The sequence below is a fragment of the Ixodes scapularis genome, unplaced genomic scaffold (genome assembly GCF_016920785.2).
Source record: "Ixodes scapularis isolate PalLabHiFi unplaced genomic scaffold, ASM1692078v2 PGA_scaffold6__148_contigs__length_123643588, whole genome shotgun sequence".
NCBI classification, from domain to species: domain Eukaryota; kingdom Metazoa; phylum Arthropoda; class Arachnida; order Ixodida; family Ixodidae; genus Ixodes; species Ixodes scapularis.
In genome coordinates this window covers 66,717,362-66,735,921 of record NW_024609881.1, presented here as the reverse complement: position 1 = coordinate 66,735,921, position 18,560 = coordinate 66,717,362, and the positions used below count along the sequence as shown (strand labels likewise).

Sequence of the window (18,560 nt, the reverse complement as noted above, 5' to 3'; positions counted from 1 at the left end):
TACTGAAGTCATGGTAGTGTATGGGCGACTCCAGGTGACGTAGTCAACTGCGACTCTTTAATGACTTTTATCCAACGGAGAAAAAGAGGCACACGACTCCTTCCTGGTAATCCCCGTGACTCTGTAACAAGAGTTGTGAGGACGCTCCTTTTATGAAGAGTCCCTCGACTCCTATCGCAAAAGAGTCATGGGAGTGTATGAGCGACTCTCCGAAAGATAGTCAGTGCTGACTTTCACTTTGTCCGGAGTATAGCAGCCCTAGTCAAGTATCAGTTTGTTGAATAAAGAAAGGCATTGTGATCGTTAGGAGACTTCTTTCCGCCTGTGAGGTTCAACTTGAGTTTCTCTAAAACAAGGGTAGTAACATCAACTGTGTGAAAGTATAAAGGTTGAAATGGAAACTTCGATTCCACCTAAAAGAAGCGGTAACATCAATTGTCTGCAAGTGTAAACGTCGAAATGCAGAACTGATATCTTACAATTTCCTGTAATGAAACATGAAAAAATGAACGATGATGGTCTTAACGATGCTGAACTGAATGCTGCTCTAAAATTTATCATGAAACACAACTGAAGCTTTCAGGACAGCATTGTTTTGTTACATTGGAATTTGCCCACTACAAAAAAAAGTAAAAGTTTTTTTTAATCGGCAGCTTAACTTTCTATTAGTTTGGTTATATTTATCATTTGCAATAGGTTGTATATCTTTTTTGTCACATGTCTATACTATTGGCAAGAGCTGGTGTGAACGAGCATGTTCTGTTGCTTTATGCCTGCTTTGAGTGGACAGGTGGGTGGCAATAAATTGCAGGAATCTTCAAATTTAACAATAAAGATAGCTGTTTTCTCTCAGCTCATATCACTGCCATTTGTGCAAATGCAACTTCGTGAGTCCTACCATGCAGGCACTGCAAAACAAGCCACAAGTATTTAAAGCAATTACTTTATTAGAAGCTAATGTGATACATATTGACTCAAAAGCCTGCTTCGGCTTATCACAGGGGTTTTATCACAAACGTACTAAACAAATAACATCATAAGAAATAATACTAATATACAAAACTGGTATAACTATTAGACAAGAACAAAAATAAATTACAATAACAAGTTTCGTGGAGGCTTGCTTTGCCTGCTTGATGTTGAGGATTAAATAAGAATAAAAAAAGACAAGTTTCCTAAAAGCTTTGTTTGCCTACTTGCTGTTTTTTCAAACTTTTCTTTTTGCAGTTTCTTCTTCTATGGTTTGAATCCTCATATCAACAGATGCACAAAAAAAATCTAACAGAAGTTTAGATACACAATGGAACACACAAACTTTTGTATTATAGCTGGAATATTCACCAAATACATATGAAAAACATTAAAACAGTAACCAATATTGGTCATTCTTTTTCCCTGTTCTAGGAATGTGCTCCGAGTGCTGTCACAACTTTCACAGCTCTTACCAAAATCTATGTATTTTTTTTACCCATGAGGGTGCTCAAGCACAAAAAGTGTGCTTCGTCGATTCCTCCCCCCCCCCCCCCCCACATGCTGACCTTCCTATGCTCAGTACATGGCTAATACCCGAGAGATTCTTGCTGAAAAGTCCAGGAGGCACATTCTGCCAGATGTCCATGGGTGCTTTCCAGTGAAAAGTAACGCCGGGTTCCCGAAAGTCTTTACTGGGTCCTGGGAAAAAAGAAGCCAATGATAAGAAATAAGTTCTGGAAGTCAGACAAAGTTGTAGGTGAGCAAAGTAAAATTGTCGAGGACATGTTAAGTGCCCGCAGTGTCATAGATGGAAAGTCCATGCAGCAGAGTGAAAGCAAGTGAGGCAGACGCCCATTGCTGCCTTCCTATATTTCGCTTTCCCCAATTCTCACTTGATTGTGAAGTGTTTCGTTAGGTGGAACCAGTGCATCAGGGTGTCTACCAAATTACTGATTTCAAATTCCTTGACTTTTCTAGAATTTCCCTTAACTATTTTGATAAAAACTTCCTGACCACTTCTGGATCAAAGGATCATAATTCGGAAACATTATCCAGCATACTCGTGCCCATGCGCAACCATCAAGCTTTGTTTCGTATCGCCGTTCCACTTTCAGTGGTCATTTTCCTTGATGAAGCCAACTTTTTGACGATTTCCCTGAGAATTTCAGGTTGGTAGACACCCTGGTGATGTATCAGGTTACAGATGGACACCATAAAAATGCAGACTATTGCATTCAAAATTATTTTAGCCATCAGGAGGAACCTAAAATATTCCCATGGAGAGAGATAGAGAGTGGAGGGGCGGGGGAGGCTGCTGCTGCTATTGTCTGCTTTTTCTTTTAAAATAATATCAATTTAAGGCTCAAAGGGAACGTAAATAATAATTCAGTAAGTGCACTGAAAGCACTTGAAGCTCAAGGGGCACGGTCTCTACTGAGGAAAGAGGGGAGGATGCCAAGTCTAGCTGAACCTGTTCTGCAGCACCCTGCATAAGCTAGGTGCTAGGCAAGACTGGGGCTTATCTACTGAGAGTGTCTAGTACAGTCAAAGAAAGCATTATAAAATTCTTTGCTGGGCAAGGTGCTTCGTGGCTGCAATGAAAGAAAAGAGTACATTAAGACAGGGACAAGAAAGGAAGGGAAGACTTTTTTTTCTGAATAAACTAGTTGGTAGTGAGCGCTTGTGTCTTCCTTTCTCGTCCCCGTCTTATTGTGCTTCCTTTTTAGTTGTAACGAAAGCAAGCCACGATGGAATTTAGAGAGGGCTTAAGCTTGCTTTAACATTTGTGTGCATGTGAAAGAATGCTTCATGTACAAGGCCTAGTACAAGGTAGTGATCATTACAATTTTCATCATCACTCATCAACAATAAAAAAAAGAGTACATAATGCATCTCTGCACTACAACGTCTCCTATAACTTTTCGTGTGCTGTACCTATATAGGCATCTTTTGCATGCAGAAATGGCGGGACATTGAAACTAATAGTAATATGTTTATCATCTTTGCTGAGATAAATGTTTCTGAAGTTTGGAAGGAAAGACCCGCCTTCCAACATGAGCCCGAATCTGGTCTTTGGTTTGTTTTGAAGTCATGGCCAAGTGCTCCTAATAAAATATTGAAATAACCAGTTGAGAAGACAGCAGATGATATTTATCTCACTTGGTCTCCAGTTTTAAAAAAAAAAATATGTTTACAGATTGGCATAGCAAAGACACCCTTTCAAACGCATTTATCTTAAACAACCATAGTTACATGTGATTTATTTTCAGCATGAGTAGTTACATCGACGACGCAAACGGCACGGCTTTCCTCTGCTCTTGTCCCTTCCCCCATCTTGTTTTCTTTTGCGAAGACCAGCATTGATAAGAATAGCGTAGGCCCTGACGACAGCAAACAGAGCTTGTTAGTGGTTGTCCGCACCAATTTAATCATAACAGTCTAACCCTCTTTTTTAAGAATGGAAACAAAAAGATGCTCTCCCACTGAAAAAAAAGGAGTAAAGTGGATTAGAGTATGACCATAGCACCTCTATACTCACAAAGCCTGCCAGTTCGACGACGGAGTCATAGACTGCCTGGTCATAGATTTGGAACGTGGGGATTTGGTAGAGCACAGAGCATTAAAGAGCCATTCCTCGGGTAACCTGGACGTCAGCGCACAGCTTTTGCTGTGGCGAGGACCCAAAACATAATTTTTTCGTGTTTCGCGTCCGCTGCGGCGAGACTCTTCTCCGTTGTATGCCACTCCACCTTTTCCATTTCGGCGACTGCTCCTCGTGGCAATCTGCCAGGTTTTGTCAGTATAAAGGAGGCTATGGTACGACATAAACTGGTGCTCTGTAGCGGGGCGCCATCCTGCTGTGTGATGTTTGGGCAGCCCCTTTGTCCACAGAACTCTGAGAATGTAGAGATTATCTATCCTACCTGTGACATTATCTGCAACTCACAAATTTCAGTGCTGCATTGGAGTGTTTACAGAAAGGCATGCAAGTAACTCATGTTTTTTTTTTATCCGCAAAACTTTCAAAAGGCCGAATTGTTTACCTCGGCAAAAACTGCACGATTCGGGGCACAGCCACGCAAGCGGCAAGGCGTTGACACCAAGAGGTCTCGCTCTCTTTCCCTCGCTGGCTCTTGTGGTACCCTTGTCTCCGTCGACTGAAAGGAAAGCCCTTTCAGTGTCGTGCATACTTGAGCCTCCTCTGAAGCAAAAATGATTCCATACGAACCTACCTGCCATTAAAGACCAAAGTTCACTTCTTCACTCTTATTTTCTGCCCACCTAATACAATGGTTTGTTACAAGGAACACCACCGTTAACTAGAAAACTCATTCGTAATGCAAGTCCTACGTAGTAAGGAATCATGTTCAAGGTCTAATTAAACAACAAGCATGGGCTCTAAAGACACCCTCCTACATGGGAGGGTATTAGTGGACCCGATTGGGCTAACACTTGCGAGGCCTAGCTTGACAACATAATAAATGACATTGTTTCTTGTCACATTATTTTTTTTATATGCCTTGGCATTAGTTCTGACCTTAGACTGGTTTTGAGCACACCAATATAATGTTTGCAACTTCGCCATGGGAACCGCGAAGTTCTTTCAAAACTAAATAGCAAGCTTTAAAATAAAATAACAAAAAAAGTTGTACAGATGCAAGAATATAATTACCATTGTCTATGCGCGTACCTGCTGGCACCCGTTTCCAGAAAAATCAACCAATACCAAAGTAATGCACATATTATACATCGTGAAGAGGCCTGCTGACAACCTGATGAAATGCCAAGAACGCAGGAACTGTTAAGTTTTCCGTTCACTGCATGGTTCTCTAAAGGCCCGTTCACACTCTTGCGACCTCTTAAAACTGGGTTCCTGAAAACCTCTTACGAGAGGACATACTGGCGCCATCCATTGGGCAGCAGTGTAAACTTGGCGGTCCAGCATATTTACTATTTCTCTTGAGCATTATCCTTTCTTTCTTGGCTCGAAAAACCTTTGTCAACGTTATAAACAAGCCTTTCTTACAGGTATTACAAACGTTTGACCTCGGAAATTCCGCGAAACCTTCGCTCTTGTAAAATGCAATTCCAGGGTCACCGCATAGATGGCGCCAGAATGCCAGTGTGTACCCTCGTCCTAAGAACTTTTAGGAAGTTTTAACAGACCTTGTCTCTCTCTGTCGTACTCGGCTGCAAGAGTGTGAACGGGCCTTAAGACTCAAGTTTTTGCCAACTGTGTTCATTTTCTTTAATCTTGGAAAGTGCTTCCAGGATAGTAGTGCCCATGTATCCTCCCGAAGTTGCTGGTGCATGCTTGGCACACCCTCGGAAGCTTCTGCCGTTGACTTTGGAAACCTGTGGACGCACACATACTGCGGTTCCATCCTCCAGCCAAGGCTACCCGCTTGCGCTTGCACAGCTTCCGCAGTTAGTTCATGCTGAGGCGAGGCGAGGTATAGTGGCATTTGCACATTCAAGATATCAAAACCCACCACATGTCGCTCCGAGCGGCATGATGATGATACCCAAGAGCTATTTCGCGTATGGTCTATAAAACCTATATAATGCACGATGCTGAACCTTGCCAATTTCTACATAGTTTAGAGCCGGGAAGGCGGATAAGCAGCAAGGCACGCACCTGCAATAGCATCCACTTTGACAGGTGTAATGGGCTTCCTTCCCACGGCGCCATACTTTGTCACGCCTGGAAGGTTGGCCCGTCACACTCCTATTGACCAGGTCCTCGCCCTTGTAGAGGCACCGGGACAACAGGATCAGCAGCGCGAGTCGAACTTCGCCTTGCCTATGGCCCAGTCAAATTTTTCTTGTGGTAGGGAGACCCCGCCTCGGAGGTAACGCTGCAAGAGTAAAGGTAATCATAAATAAACAGGTGCTCAAGCAAGTTTTAGTACAGGTATAGTGCCTGGACGTATTTCCCACTGGTGCAATTGTCATCTTGTCCCTCCCATGTGTTACGAGTTGTCCCAAGGAAGCAACAATGGTGTTACAAAACCAAAAGTGTCATGCTGTCGAAAGTCTGTAGTTGGTCTTCAAACCTCAAGTGAATAAGACAAGCAGGCACAAGTGCCGCTGTCATCATGTCGTCCCAACTTGTTACTGTGAAGTGACTGTGGACTGTCGAGGCACCGTAAAGAATGGTGCGGCACACACACCTGATGGCTAACCTAACCTAAAACCCCTTGAGGTCTTTGTGCTAGTTTCGTAAGTGGCATCAAAGCGCCTGAGCAGGAGGCCCGTGCAGGACTTGGAAGCAAATGGCAGTGTAGCCCTGAAATGAGAGGCACTTGGAAGTGAGTGGCAGCACGGCACTCACTCGTGGCAAGTGTCTCTCGCTTTCAGACAATTAAGGCTGGACCGCATGTAAGCGATTTAATGAGCAACGAATCGAGCATCGGCAACAGCGACGGAGATTTCTCACTGTCGCTTGTAACGCTGCTCGGTTCTTGAATTACTAGAAAACGTCGCTCATCACATTGGTCGCTTGCTCCTATCACTTTCATGCAATGTGCCTCGTCGTGCGGCTGAGCGATAACAAAAGGGGTCGCCCCCCCCCCCCCCCCCCCATCGCTTGTCCCGTCGCTACCTTCATGGTTGTCAGCGCTTGCAAAAATGTGAAGAGTGAAATTTATGCAGGGCTTTGTCCATGCCGGCTCTCAGACTGCTGGCAGAGCTTTGGGTTTCAGTGAAATACGACCACATGGTTTCTCACTCTGTTTATGTTCTGAGGAGGAAAGCTGACGAGGAAGTAGTTGAAAAATCAGTTCATGATCTCTTCAAGAAAGTTGTTCGAAACACCTCGTTTTTTGTTGTTTTTTTGGCTGTCTACAGTGCCGTCCGACGGCACTCCACACCAGAGGTCGGCATTTTAGGTCGCCCTCACTCACCCTCACCCTCACAGCCACACTCACCTAAGCCCCTCACTCACCCTCACCCTCACAGCTACACTCACCTTCAGCCCCTCACTCACCCTCACCCTCACAGTCACACTCACCTTCAGCCCTTCACTCACCCTCACTGAACCTCACGGCCCTCACGCACTCACCGCCCTCACCGCTTTCACGGCCCTCACGCCACTCACCACCCTCACGGCCCTCACGCCACTCACCGCCCTCACGGCCCTCACCGCCCTCACGGCCCTCACCGCCCTCACGGCCCTCACGCACTCATAGCCCTCATGCCACTCACCGCCTTCACGGTCCTCCCGGCCCTCACCGCCCTCCCGGCCCTCACCGCCCTCACGGCCCTCACGGCCCTCACCGCCCTCACGGCCCTCACCGCCCTCACGGCCCTCACCGCCCTCACAGCCCTCACTCACCCTCACACTCATGAATTTTCCTGGTTCAGAAACTCACTCACCCTCACCTCACCTGTGAAGATGAGGGTGAGTGAGGGTGAGTGAGGGCCCTCATGAGTGAGGTTTGCCGAGGTATGCTCCACACGCGCCTACAGGTGCCGTCCGAAAGAAAGTCGAACAGCACACGTATCCCTGGGGAGCTCGTTAACCAACCCCCTGCATACATTCATGCCACCTCGCGGCAACAGTATGCGGCTGCTAATTACAAAACTATTAACCTACTTGGCCCCATTGCACATGACGCCTCGCAGCGTCCAGCCCCGCTGTCCCCCATGTACCTCCGGAAAGGGACGCCCATACCATTTTGTTAAAGGGGCCCTGCAATCATATTTAAGCGCCTACCTTCTTTGCGGTTTCCACGTCTCTTGAGGTTCGGGCAAGCGAGCGGGCACGGAGAGAGTAACTAAATATCAGTGAGTCATATTTTAACCGGAAGACGCGGAAACCTCCTCCACCTACGAGGGCGACCTGCATTGCCGAAAGCGTGCAATATGTGACGTCTTTGGTCCTGGGCTTACCACTGGTCTAAGCCGCTAAAAGCTTTTTTTTAGGCGAAATACAAAATATAAGTGTCGCGAACCGTTTCAATTATGTATAAAAGTAGTTTTTGTTCGGTAATTTAGAGCAGAAAAGAAACAAATGCAGTTTATAAAGTAAGGAAACAAGAAAACACTCATCAACAAACCCGCCACCAAGCGGCGGAAAAAACGGCGCATACTCGAAAAGGCTTGTGGGGTGAGGCTCCGACGAACAGCGAGCGTAGAAAGGTCCCGGATGTACGCGGCAGCGCTGCGGTCGTATACCGGCTCGAGGATCCGACCGGTTCCGAGCGTTCCGAAGGCTTTCGGCGCGGGCTTGGCTGGCGATTTGGCCATTTGGCGGTATGGCAGCGCGAAGTGGCTCCCGTTCTGAACTGATCTTTACACCGTGTGTGCTGTAGTTTGTGGCCAATGAGGTGTTATGCCAAATTAGTCCTTAATCGAGTAGCAAATGCAATGTAAGCCGCCCTGGCCACCCGCCTCATACAGCCTATCCAGAACATGCTTTAGTGGCGCTCTCTCGAGCCGTCGACACGGAGTGCGGCAGCCGTGAGCGCTCTATGAGCTCACTACTCCTCTAGTTCACGGCCAGTTAAGCCAGGACCTACGACGTCATGAAGGAGGTTATTTTCTGTTTGTTTTTGTAATTCTAAATTGCCTATAACTTTCAAAATAAAGCGAAATTGGAGAAAAGATTAAGTTACTTTGTTCAGTGCGCTCAAGTTCGGTGCAAATGAAAAACCACTCAAAAAGTTGTTGCAGGGCCCCCTTTAAGCAAAGTTTCGTCGACAACATCCTTTTTTTTTTCCCCAGTGTTAATGGTAAAAAAGAAATGACGTAAATATCGCCAAATGCCTCGACGAAACAAAATGTTCGAGAAAAAGATTTTAAAAAGTAAGCCCACACTGTGGATCGAATCCGGCTCCGCTGCCTATGAGACGAGCTACGCTACACATTCCAATAAGCTACGCTACAACTTCGCAAAACTCGTTTTGACAATTCGCTTTACATAAGACATTCGGACGGCACTTGAAGACGCGAGTGGAGTGCCATTGCACGGCACGTGAACGTTCTGCAAGAGCGCCGTTAGACGGTACTCGACACTACATTATTTTTATATACCGGGTGTTTCTGCGAAGACTTTCAAAAATGCTAAAACTTAAAGAGTAAAAAAAAAAGAAAAAACTTTCTTCGGGAACAAACTACCAGCCACGGCGGACGTCAGGAATTGCCAAAAACATAGTAATTAGCCAACTAATTAATTAAAATTTGTTAATTAACTTTTTAATTAGTGGAAATAGACATATGGTTCTAATTAGAAAGTTGCTGAGCGTTATCGAAAACCACTAAATCAGTCACTTTCAAAAAGAATTTCGACGCGTGAGAAGCGCAGTAGTGCACTAAATTTACCGCTCTTTGAGCAGGTACAAGGCTGGGGATAGATAAGAGACGGAAAAATCGCGCGGGCGCCTTATCGCAACCGCTAGCTTTGTACCTGCTCAAAGAGCGGTAACTTTAGTGCACTACTACGCTTCTCACGCGCCGAAATTCTTTTTGAAAGTGACTGATTTAGTGGTTTTCGATAACGCTCAGCAACTTTCTAATTAGAACCATATGTCTATTTCCACTAATTAAAAAGTTAATTAACAAATTTTAATTAATTAGTTGGGTAATTACTATGTTTTTGGCAATTCCTGACGTCCGCCATGGCTGGTAGTTTGTTCCCGAAGTTTTTTCTTTTTTTTTACGCTTTAAGTTTTAGGATTTTTGAAAGTCTTCGCAGAAACACCCGGTATATATATATATATATATATATATATATTTTTTTGTAATTACTCAATGCGCGTTTTTCCCCACAACCTTCACAATAACCTACAGCCAGAGGGCTAGAAAATAAGTGCAACATATACAGCATTTTGTATAAAAAGTTCGTGCCCTAGTCAATAAAGAACTCCTCGCAAGCAACATCATCAATGCAAAGAATCGAACCTGAATTCGAACACCCGCAGTGAAAGCAAACGGGGTGCAAATACGAGCACCAGCACGTAATGGATACCTTTAGCAGTCATGGGTTCCGCGAAACACACCGCCTAGTTAGGTGGTACCAAGGCGCCACCCGATTTGTCGAACTCGACTTGTCCACCGATCCACGGGATAAAGCTCCCGATACACTTACAGAGTCCCGTCCCCCCCCCCTGCGGCTTGGGTGGGACCTTCGCCTCTGTGTGCGTTCCCGCAATCTGACTGCTCGCTCAGTGACAGGTCGGTTGCGGGACTACCTTGGGAAAAGCTCGAAGGTCATCCGATGCGCAAAGCACGTGTGCGACAAGGAGCCCCACACGTTCGCCGCGTTCGCCTTCACGCTTCCTGCACATACACACAAGGGCACTTCACAAACGCCCCGAAAAGAAAGCACTGAAAAAGTCAAGCGAATAGGCGAGTACTCACCAACTAGACTCAAACTCACAGCTGGTTCCATGGCCCCAAGGGCACGGCGGCACCTAGGACACTTTTTGTTTTTCGGAGAACGTTCTTCGGTGTTTTTTTTTTTTTAAAGCCTAAAGGCTTGAAGCTGCAACCGACCGAAAGTTTGAAGCTTGCTTTGTTTTTTATTTTGGTTACCGTGGCAATGGCGACGCGGCGACGTTCGCTGGTTACGACGAAACTCATTTGACGCAACGTGAATGTTTCTGTTTCAGTCAAAATTCATTAGAACTTTTAAACGTAAAATTTTTTTTTTACATTTATCTAATTCTTTGTAACGAAGTATGTTGGTTGTTTACTATACTGAACCTTGGCCTGGCTCAGCTTCGTTGTGTACTAAACTGTAGCTTGGCCTGTCTCAGCTTGGTTTTATTTCAACATGGCGGCGACAATCGTTGCGTGTTGTGTCGTGATCAACCTATTTTCTGTGCATTGGTCGTCCTGTTAGCCACCTCCTGCAATCCACATAAGCCGCAAGCATGCTGTCGGAGTATTGTGTGCCCGCCGGAAAGAATATGCAGTCTTCTCGGAAGCAAGGCTGCTACTAGGGCTGCTCGGATCGTGGCTTGGACGTCGTCGGCTCCCACGAACCCAGCCCGCGAGCCTCACGTCGTTTGCTTGGTTCCTTTACGTTTCCGGCGATGAATCCCCCAGCCTTGGCCTTTGCCTCATCCCTACAGGACCTAGCTGGTGAAAAACAATCTACGACAACGCGGCGTCTTTGAAATGCGATTGCTACGATCAGTTGCTCTTAAAAAGCTCTGTGTGTGTGTGTAGGCGTTGTAAAGAGAGCTCTTCGGTGTGAGGGCTCTTACCTTCACAGTGTGCAAACTCTTCAAATGGTTATTCAACAGGCGGCGCTGCAAGACGTAAGCGTTCGGCGTTGCTTTAACTCGCAGTGTAGTGGTGTGGTTCTAAATATGGGCACTTATAACTATTTTCATACATAGCGTGCAAAGCTGTCAAAGGTACTGAAGTGGTGCGTATGAAAATACAGAAAACAAAATGTGCTCCTGGGCGCGTTTCGTGGACGAGTGGTAGCGCTGCTCTGGCAATACCGACGTCTCGGCGGCAGTGGTTCAAACCCACTAGACGTGCAGTTTTTTTTTTCTTTTTTAGACATTTTTTTTGTGCAAGATTGTGCGCATTGCCGAACTGCATATTTCAATTCCGCCTTTCTTCTTGCTTTTTATTTATAAGTCGCCGAAAGGCCACATTTCTACCATCTGCTCTGCCGCTTTGCAAGTGTTATTTGCCTCCAACACCGAGTTATATTTTTCTTTTGTGCAGCGTGGAATGAGGAATATCCTTGATAGCAGCCTTGCCCCAAAATTTATAATAGGACGTTAATAGACAATAGTTGTGGCCTGAACAGTTTATTTTGGAATAGCTGTCAAGGGTAGGAATCCCCCTCTCGGGGTACTTGCGATGCACCTTCAGGCGAATGGTGTTGTGTGTGAATTCGGCATGCTTGACAGTCCCCGTGCTCGAAAGGTCTTCGCTTCGGGGACGCCAGCTCGCCAGATAGACACTGCGCCTTGTACTTCGCGACAGTATGGGCGCACACTCCGGTGTTGTTACTGACCGTCTCCAGGACTTCACGACCGACGTCTTCGGGAAACGCGTTCTTGTACTCGCGTACACGTTGGCGATCACCTGCTTGCACTCTTTCAAGGTCTGCGCACAACGAATCTTCGAAAATATCCGAGCAGGAGAGGTACTTGAGCTTGTTGCATAAGACGCCATCTTCTCAAAACCAGCCAGTGCCACACAACCCGAAAACCCGCAGCGGCTGTTGCACGGACGAAAACGAAAACAATTTAAAGTAGTTTACATTATCTTTTTCTTTTTATTAAAAAAATTTGTGCTCCGTCGAAATCATAACACCACTATCAGTTGCTAGCTCCAAGGAGGCATATTTTTCGACTATTTTATAAGTGTTTTTGCAGGGGACGCACTATTTTATGGGGTGAACGTAGACACGGTCGGCGATGCAAACTGGTGCGCTAGCTTTGACTGCGTTGCATGCTACGTTTGAAACGGAGTATAGTCTTGAATGAGCTGCTGCACCTTCACTCACTCCCAAAGACGCAGCCCATGACAGTTCCAGAAATATGTAAAATGCAGCCGCAGGATTCGGTTTCGAATAATATGCACGTCGCGAAACTTGTTGAATCTCGTATAAAACGAATTTTCAAAACGAGTACTCGCAGGTATAGCTACGTGGAAAGATGCCCGCTTCTTACGGAGCGAACCCAAGTTCGATGCAAAAAATAAACATTTTTTTTTACAATTATTGTTGAGAAAAATTAATGTCGACGAAACTTTGTGTATTATTTCTTTTTTCCTTTCCTTTTTAATTTTTTGTTTGCACAATCATTATTGAAAAAAAAAATGTCGACAAAGCTTTGAGCTAAATGGTGTCGGACTCCCTTTCTAGGGGTGCATAGGGAAACAGCGGGGCTTGGGTTGCCGGCTGGACGCCGCGAAGCAGCATTCATACTTTTTTTCGGTAGGGCAAATGCTGCTGTCCTGTGACTCCCGTTGAGAAGGGGAAGAGTCAAAACAGAGTCGCATGAAAAATTGACTCTCTAAGAGAGTCGTGAAGTGTCAAAGAGAGTCATGGAAGCAGTGACTCCCTTTGGACTCCTTTATTTTTAAGAGTGTAGCCAATAATCCGACATAGCGTCTTTTGAAAAAACACAAGTAGCAATCAGCGGTTCCTCATTCCTGGCCACCGGCTGAATATGTCCACCTTTCGTAGCAACAAACCAAAAAAACACTTCTTTTACTAAGCGTCGTGGCTATATACACACCGCTAACATTCATGTTTTCGAACAGCGTACTCTACGAGTCGTACAAGCACCCGACTGTGGCGAATCTTCACCCGGAACCTCTTTGCCATGAATTTGTTTATGTCAAATTAATTCAGAGACAGGTACTAACTACCATAAGATGTGTGGACTGCACAGACCTAAGCATCTGCTCCAAAATACTGCATATCTCGCAACACATGAAGGAATATGGGAAATCGGAATTAGACACAGTGACTGTCCTATCGGGTTTGAATGAAGTGCGAACAGTGACGGAACCTACAGCAGAACACCGGTGCATTGTGGACGCTTGGGTTGTGCTGGGCAAGGCTCAAGCACATCGAAATAGGACGCACCCGCTCGCAGCGCTCTATTCTCCACCCCAAAGTTTTATCAGTTTCCGGATGCCTCCTGCAGGTGCAGCATCTGTTGACAGCCACGGGCTCTGGTGTTTGCATTTCATTCGAACCCAATAGTATGGTGAAAAATCTAAAAAAATGCACATTTGCTAGCAAGAACGTTTTTGCCTGTTGGCATCTGCTAGATATGGCAAGGGTAAATGAGGTTGCTCACTCAGATAAGTTTAGACCAAAGTTAATCACACCCAGCCACGGTGCACCACCTCAAAGATGCAACATCGTGGGCAGAATTACTTTGAATGGCACTACTTTTTCTTTCTTGCAAACATCCTTTGCAGTCCTGTTATTACTGTGTCACGGACCTTTATCAGCCGATCTCCAGAAAAAAGCTGCAAGTGCCACAGCAGAAATCAAAAGCATTACAAGTGCCCATGTAATCCAGGAACCTGTGGAGCTTGCGACCAAAGCATTAAACACAAGTTGGAAGCACACGTGTCCATGCAATCCAGACCTGTGAAGCTTGCGCCCAAAACAATAGATACAATTCAAAAGTACTACACGTGTACTTGCATCCAGGCCTGTGGAGTTTGCACCCAAAGCATTGTACAGAATTGAAAAGCGCTACACGTGCACATGGAAGTCTGACTTGCGGAGCTTGCACCCAAAACAATGAATACAAGTCAAAAGCACTACAAGCTTACACGCAAGTTAGACCTGAGGAGTTTGTGCCCAAAAGATTGAAAACAAGTAAAAAATGCTACATGTGCCCCATGCAATCCACACTTGTGGAATATGCACCCAAAACATTGAACACAAGTGAAAAATGCTACATGTGCCCCATGCAATCCAGACCTGTGGAGCATGCACCTAAAACATTGAAAAGGAGCAAAAAAAAAACAACACTACACGTACCCCACGCAATCCAGACCTGTGGAGTCTGTGCCCAAAGCACTGAAAATAATTCAAAAGCACTACACGTACACATGCATCCAAGCCTGTGGTGCTTACATCCGAAACATTAAAACAGTTTCCCTACGCACACACACGGAGTCCAAACAAGCTCTCTCCGGCACAACATCCACAGCACTGTACACACTGACACAGACTCCAAAATGGCTTCGGCACATCCACGGCGCAGCACACACACACACGGAGTCCAAAATTTCTCTGGCATAACACCCACCGCACTGTACACATGCACAAAGAAGGTACAAGATGACTCTGGCACATCCACATCACTGTACACAAGCACACACGAAGTCCAAAATGGCTTCGGCACAACATCCACCCCACTGTACAAACACACACGCACACACTCAATTTAAAGAGGCCCCGGTGACGAGTTACAGTGCATCACTGGTTCTGGCGGCGACAACGGGTGCGACGCAGTCGTTCACGGACGCGTTGCAGGTGGGTTGTGTTCGGCAGAAGCACAAGGCGGTCCCGCACAGCCTTGCCCTGACTGTAGAGACGCCCCGACTGGAGGCCTCTCCGCTCGCGAACTGCGTCAGCGCTTTCTTCTTCATCATTGTCCTTGTCAGAACTGCTATCTGAGTCTGACTGTGGCTCTGGCTTGGCCTCTCCTGAGTAGGCAGACATTGTGGAGCACCGCACAGGCTGCCACGATCGGCACGATCGTGGCAGCCTCTGCGAGCACCGGAACCTGTGAGAGATCTTCGGATGATGGTAAAGGGTCCGGTGCCTGTGTAAGCACCGGAACCTGCTCTTCAGCAGCCCGATGCAGCGCTCCACGACTGCCCTCATGGAGGCGTGGGCCTGATTGTATTGCCCAGCCGGTGTGCCAAGTGCTGGCCGCCCAGGCACAGGAGTCATCAGCCAGGGCTCCAGGGGGTACCCACTGTCGCCTGCATGGAAAGAAGTATGACTGTTCCTTAGACATCTGAACCACTCCCTACACTTTGCACAAGTGCTACTGATCACGTATATAGTCCCTCACTCGTATCATTTGAGGAGAATGCTTTCACAACAACCAATCAACGGGTATTATTTAGTTTTAATCAATTGCTGCAGTAAGCCCGAAAACAATACCCAGTAGCTTGCTGACGCCTTTGTGCGTGCGTCGTATTGACCTATAGTGAGTCGTTCTTGGAGGTATAGAATGCTCTACTAAAACTCCCTACGAGTGAAAAGTATGTGCTTCATAACAAAGATGCTTTGAAACTGCTAATGCATGTTCTAATCCTGTATCTCAAGCACTAAAATTTCTCCACGATCCTTGACTTGACTTAAATGGTGGTCGCCTTTGACTGAAACTTTAAGGACTGTCCACACACTTGCGTTTAACTACAACCGACTGAGCCAAGACCGGTCTTTAAGCCTCTTGTAATGGCTTACGACCAGCTCCGTATCAACGCATCCCGTAGTAAGACGCTTAAAACCCGGTCTTGTCTCATTTGGTCATACTTGGCTGCAATTGTCTGAACGGGCCTTCACGGTGCTGAGCTAAGATCGCTCACCAAGCAGGTACTCATTGTGCCTGACAAGATGGCCAGCAACGCACTCTTGGCGCACCCACGAACGCCTCCACACATATGAGTCGTGGGTTGAGCCGGGCATCCTTGGGTCGATGGCCAGGATACGCAGGTCGGCGTCAGACACCTAGAATAAAGAGGGCACTCAGAGGGAGGTAGGACAGATGCTGGCGCACAGTTTGTCCAGTTGTCGCGCACATTCCTCAATTTTTACAGGTCGCTTTCTTGTCATACAAGTGTTCCTTGACAAGTTCGAATAGCACCAGGCCTAACCAGTGGCATAGCCAGGAGGGAGGCTTTTGGGATTTCAGCACGTTCCCCCCCAGCCGACCCTATACTATACACATACATTTAGAGCCTTCCACCGCTTCGCCCCCCAAGTCATGGACATCCCAATCACCTCCCCCCCTTCCCTATTGAAAAAAATTCCTGGCTACGCCACTGCGCCTTCCGGAGTCACGAACCGATACGACTCGGGAATGTGCCTGGCCAGAACACTTACGAAAAAGAGTAAGGCTACAGCACGACGTCGTGCACCTTGACCGGAGATGGCCATACGCACGACGCGGAGGGATAATGCCATTTGGGTCACCCTTTTCGGACGGCGCGTGTATCACTGTGAAACGTGTTAACCAACCCGACCAACCCCCCCCCCCCCCCCCTGCCCCTTGCGCTCACTCCGCTTAGCAGCGACAATCTGCGGCTGCTCATTACAAAACTATCAACCCAGTTCGTCCCCCGTACACGCCGCTTCGCGGTGTTCAGCCGGCAACTCAAGCCCCGCTGTCCGTCATTACAGGCCTCCGGAAAGGGAGTCCCATACCATTTAATTCAGCAAAGTCTCGTCGACAACTTTTTTTTTTCACCTATAATTGTAAAAAATGAAATGCCTTAAACATCGCCAAAAAGTATGTCCACTTTCTGGATTGAACCCGGGTCCGCTCCGTGACAGGCGGACACCTTCCCACTAAGTTACGCTCCAACTTCAGATATTCGTTTTATACGAGACCTAACTCTATCGGTGTAAATACGATTTCGTATTCACTTCGTGTGAGTCTGGGATGAGCGCGAACTGTAAAATATATTGCACTTACCACCATGACGTTCAGGGCGTAGTACAGTTTTACACAACGGTAGAGCGCCTTTGTCACGGTAGGGTCGTCCTTGGAGGGTCCCTTCATTGCGACGAAGGTGCCGTCGCCGCACCCGACGACTCCGGGCAAGGAACCGCGACGAAGGAAGGCTTCTTGCGCCGCCGCCCGTTCCTCCGCGGTCTGGGGGAAGGCGATCCACCGGGGACCGAGGCGGCGCACGATGGCCGTAGACACGGCGCGAACACATGCGCTGACCGTGGTCTGGCGAACAGCGAGGTGCCGGTCGCTGGCCACTTGTCCCTGGTAGCTTCCAGTGGCGTAGAATCGCAGCGCACAAAGCACCTGCTGCTCCACCGTCATCACCGTCCTTGGGCATCGCTGCCGCCTCAAGGCCGCGTCGTTTCGAAGTTCGTCGCAGAGCCACCGCACGATGTTCTTAGACAATCGGTAGTGCCGGCGGAACTCGTCGTCGTTCATAACAAACGCGTCGACGTGCGTGAAAAGACGCCGTCGTCGGCGAAACCAAAAGTACAGCAACTCGTACACCGCCATCTTCGCTTCTCGCTCGATCTCGCCACTGCTCGCCCCTCTCCAACCGGGCGCGCTTTCCGAACTCGCGGCGAGTCACCGTGACATCACTATGACGTCACGGGGAATTCGCCGGCGAGATTGCGTTTTCAAGTTGGGCGACTCTGTCCGCGCCACGGTGACGTCAGCGTCTAGGGTGTTGCCGGCTACAAGGTCAGTCGCGGCGCCGACCAATCACGGCGGTCGGCGCCTCGGCGAGTTTTCTCGCCGCTTCTCGCCGCCGCCCAGCTTAGGGCCCCAGAGCGAGAGAAGTTGGCGGCTATGCTGCACAACTTTGACGAGATGTTCACCGAACAGCCGGGCTGCATCGCATTGAAACTGGGGACGCATGCGCTTGGAAGTGCAATCCGCGTCTTTTCAGCCTGGCGAAGCGAAAAGCGATAGATGCCGCAGTCGATGAGCTCTTGGAGTCCGGAATCGTTCGCCGGTCATCAGGACCCTGGGGATTCCGGGTGGTTTTGGTGCCAAAGAAGAACGGAACATCAAGACTCTGCGTCGATTATCGACGCTTGAACGAGCTGACCGTAAAATATGCGTATCCATTTGCGAGCATCGAAGAAATCATCTCGAATCTGGGGACGGCGAACTATTTCACTACCTTCGACGCAAGCAAAGGCTACCTCCAAGTGGAGATGAGCCCGGGCGACGAAAGCAAAACTGCATTCGTGTGTCATCGAGGCTTGTTCGAGTTCACTTGGATGCCGTTCGGATTAACAGGCGCACCGATGACATTCCAGCGGTTGATCGACGGGGTGCTCGGAGATGCCAAGTGGCAGTACGCGCTCGCGTACCTGGACGACATCATTGTGTAGTCGGAAACTTTCGAGGACCACCTTCGTCACC

At 47.5% G+C, this 18,560-nt stretch overlaps 1 protein-coding gene across 1 annotated transcript; it reads right to left on the bottom strand.

Moving 5' to 3' along the window:
- Positions 1-17,033: 17,033 nt before the first annotated feature.
- On the bottom strand, positions 17,034-17,760 carry LOC115330676 (putative nuclease HARBI1). The gene has a single exon (XM_040212312.1). The coding sequence runs from the start codon at positions 17,679-17,681 to the stop codon at positions 17,034-17,036; it is 648 nt and encodes a 215-aa protein (XP_040068246.1). The 5' UTR covers positions 17,682-17,760.
- Between the last annotated feature and the right edge of the window lie 800 nt (positions 17,761-18,560).

What these genes read in the sequence shown, in the direction of transcription:
- LOC115330676 (XM_040212312.1), bottom strand. Translation starts at nt 17,681, where the DNA reads ATGGCGGTGTACGAGTTGCTGTACTTTTGGTTTCGCCGACGACGGCGT.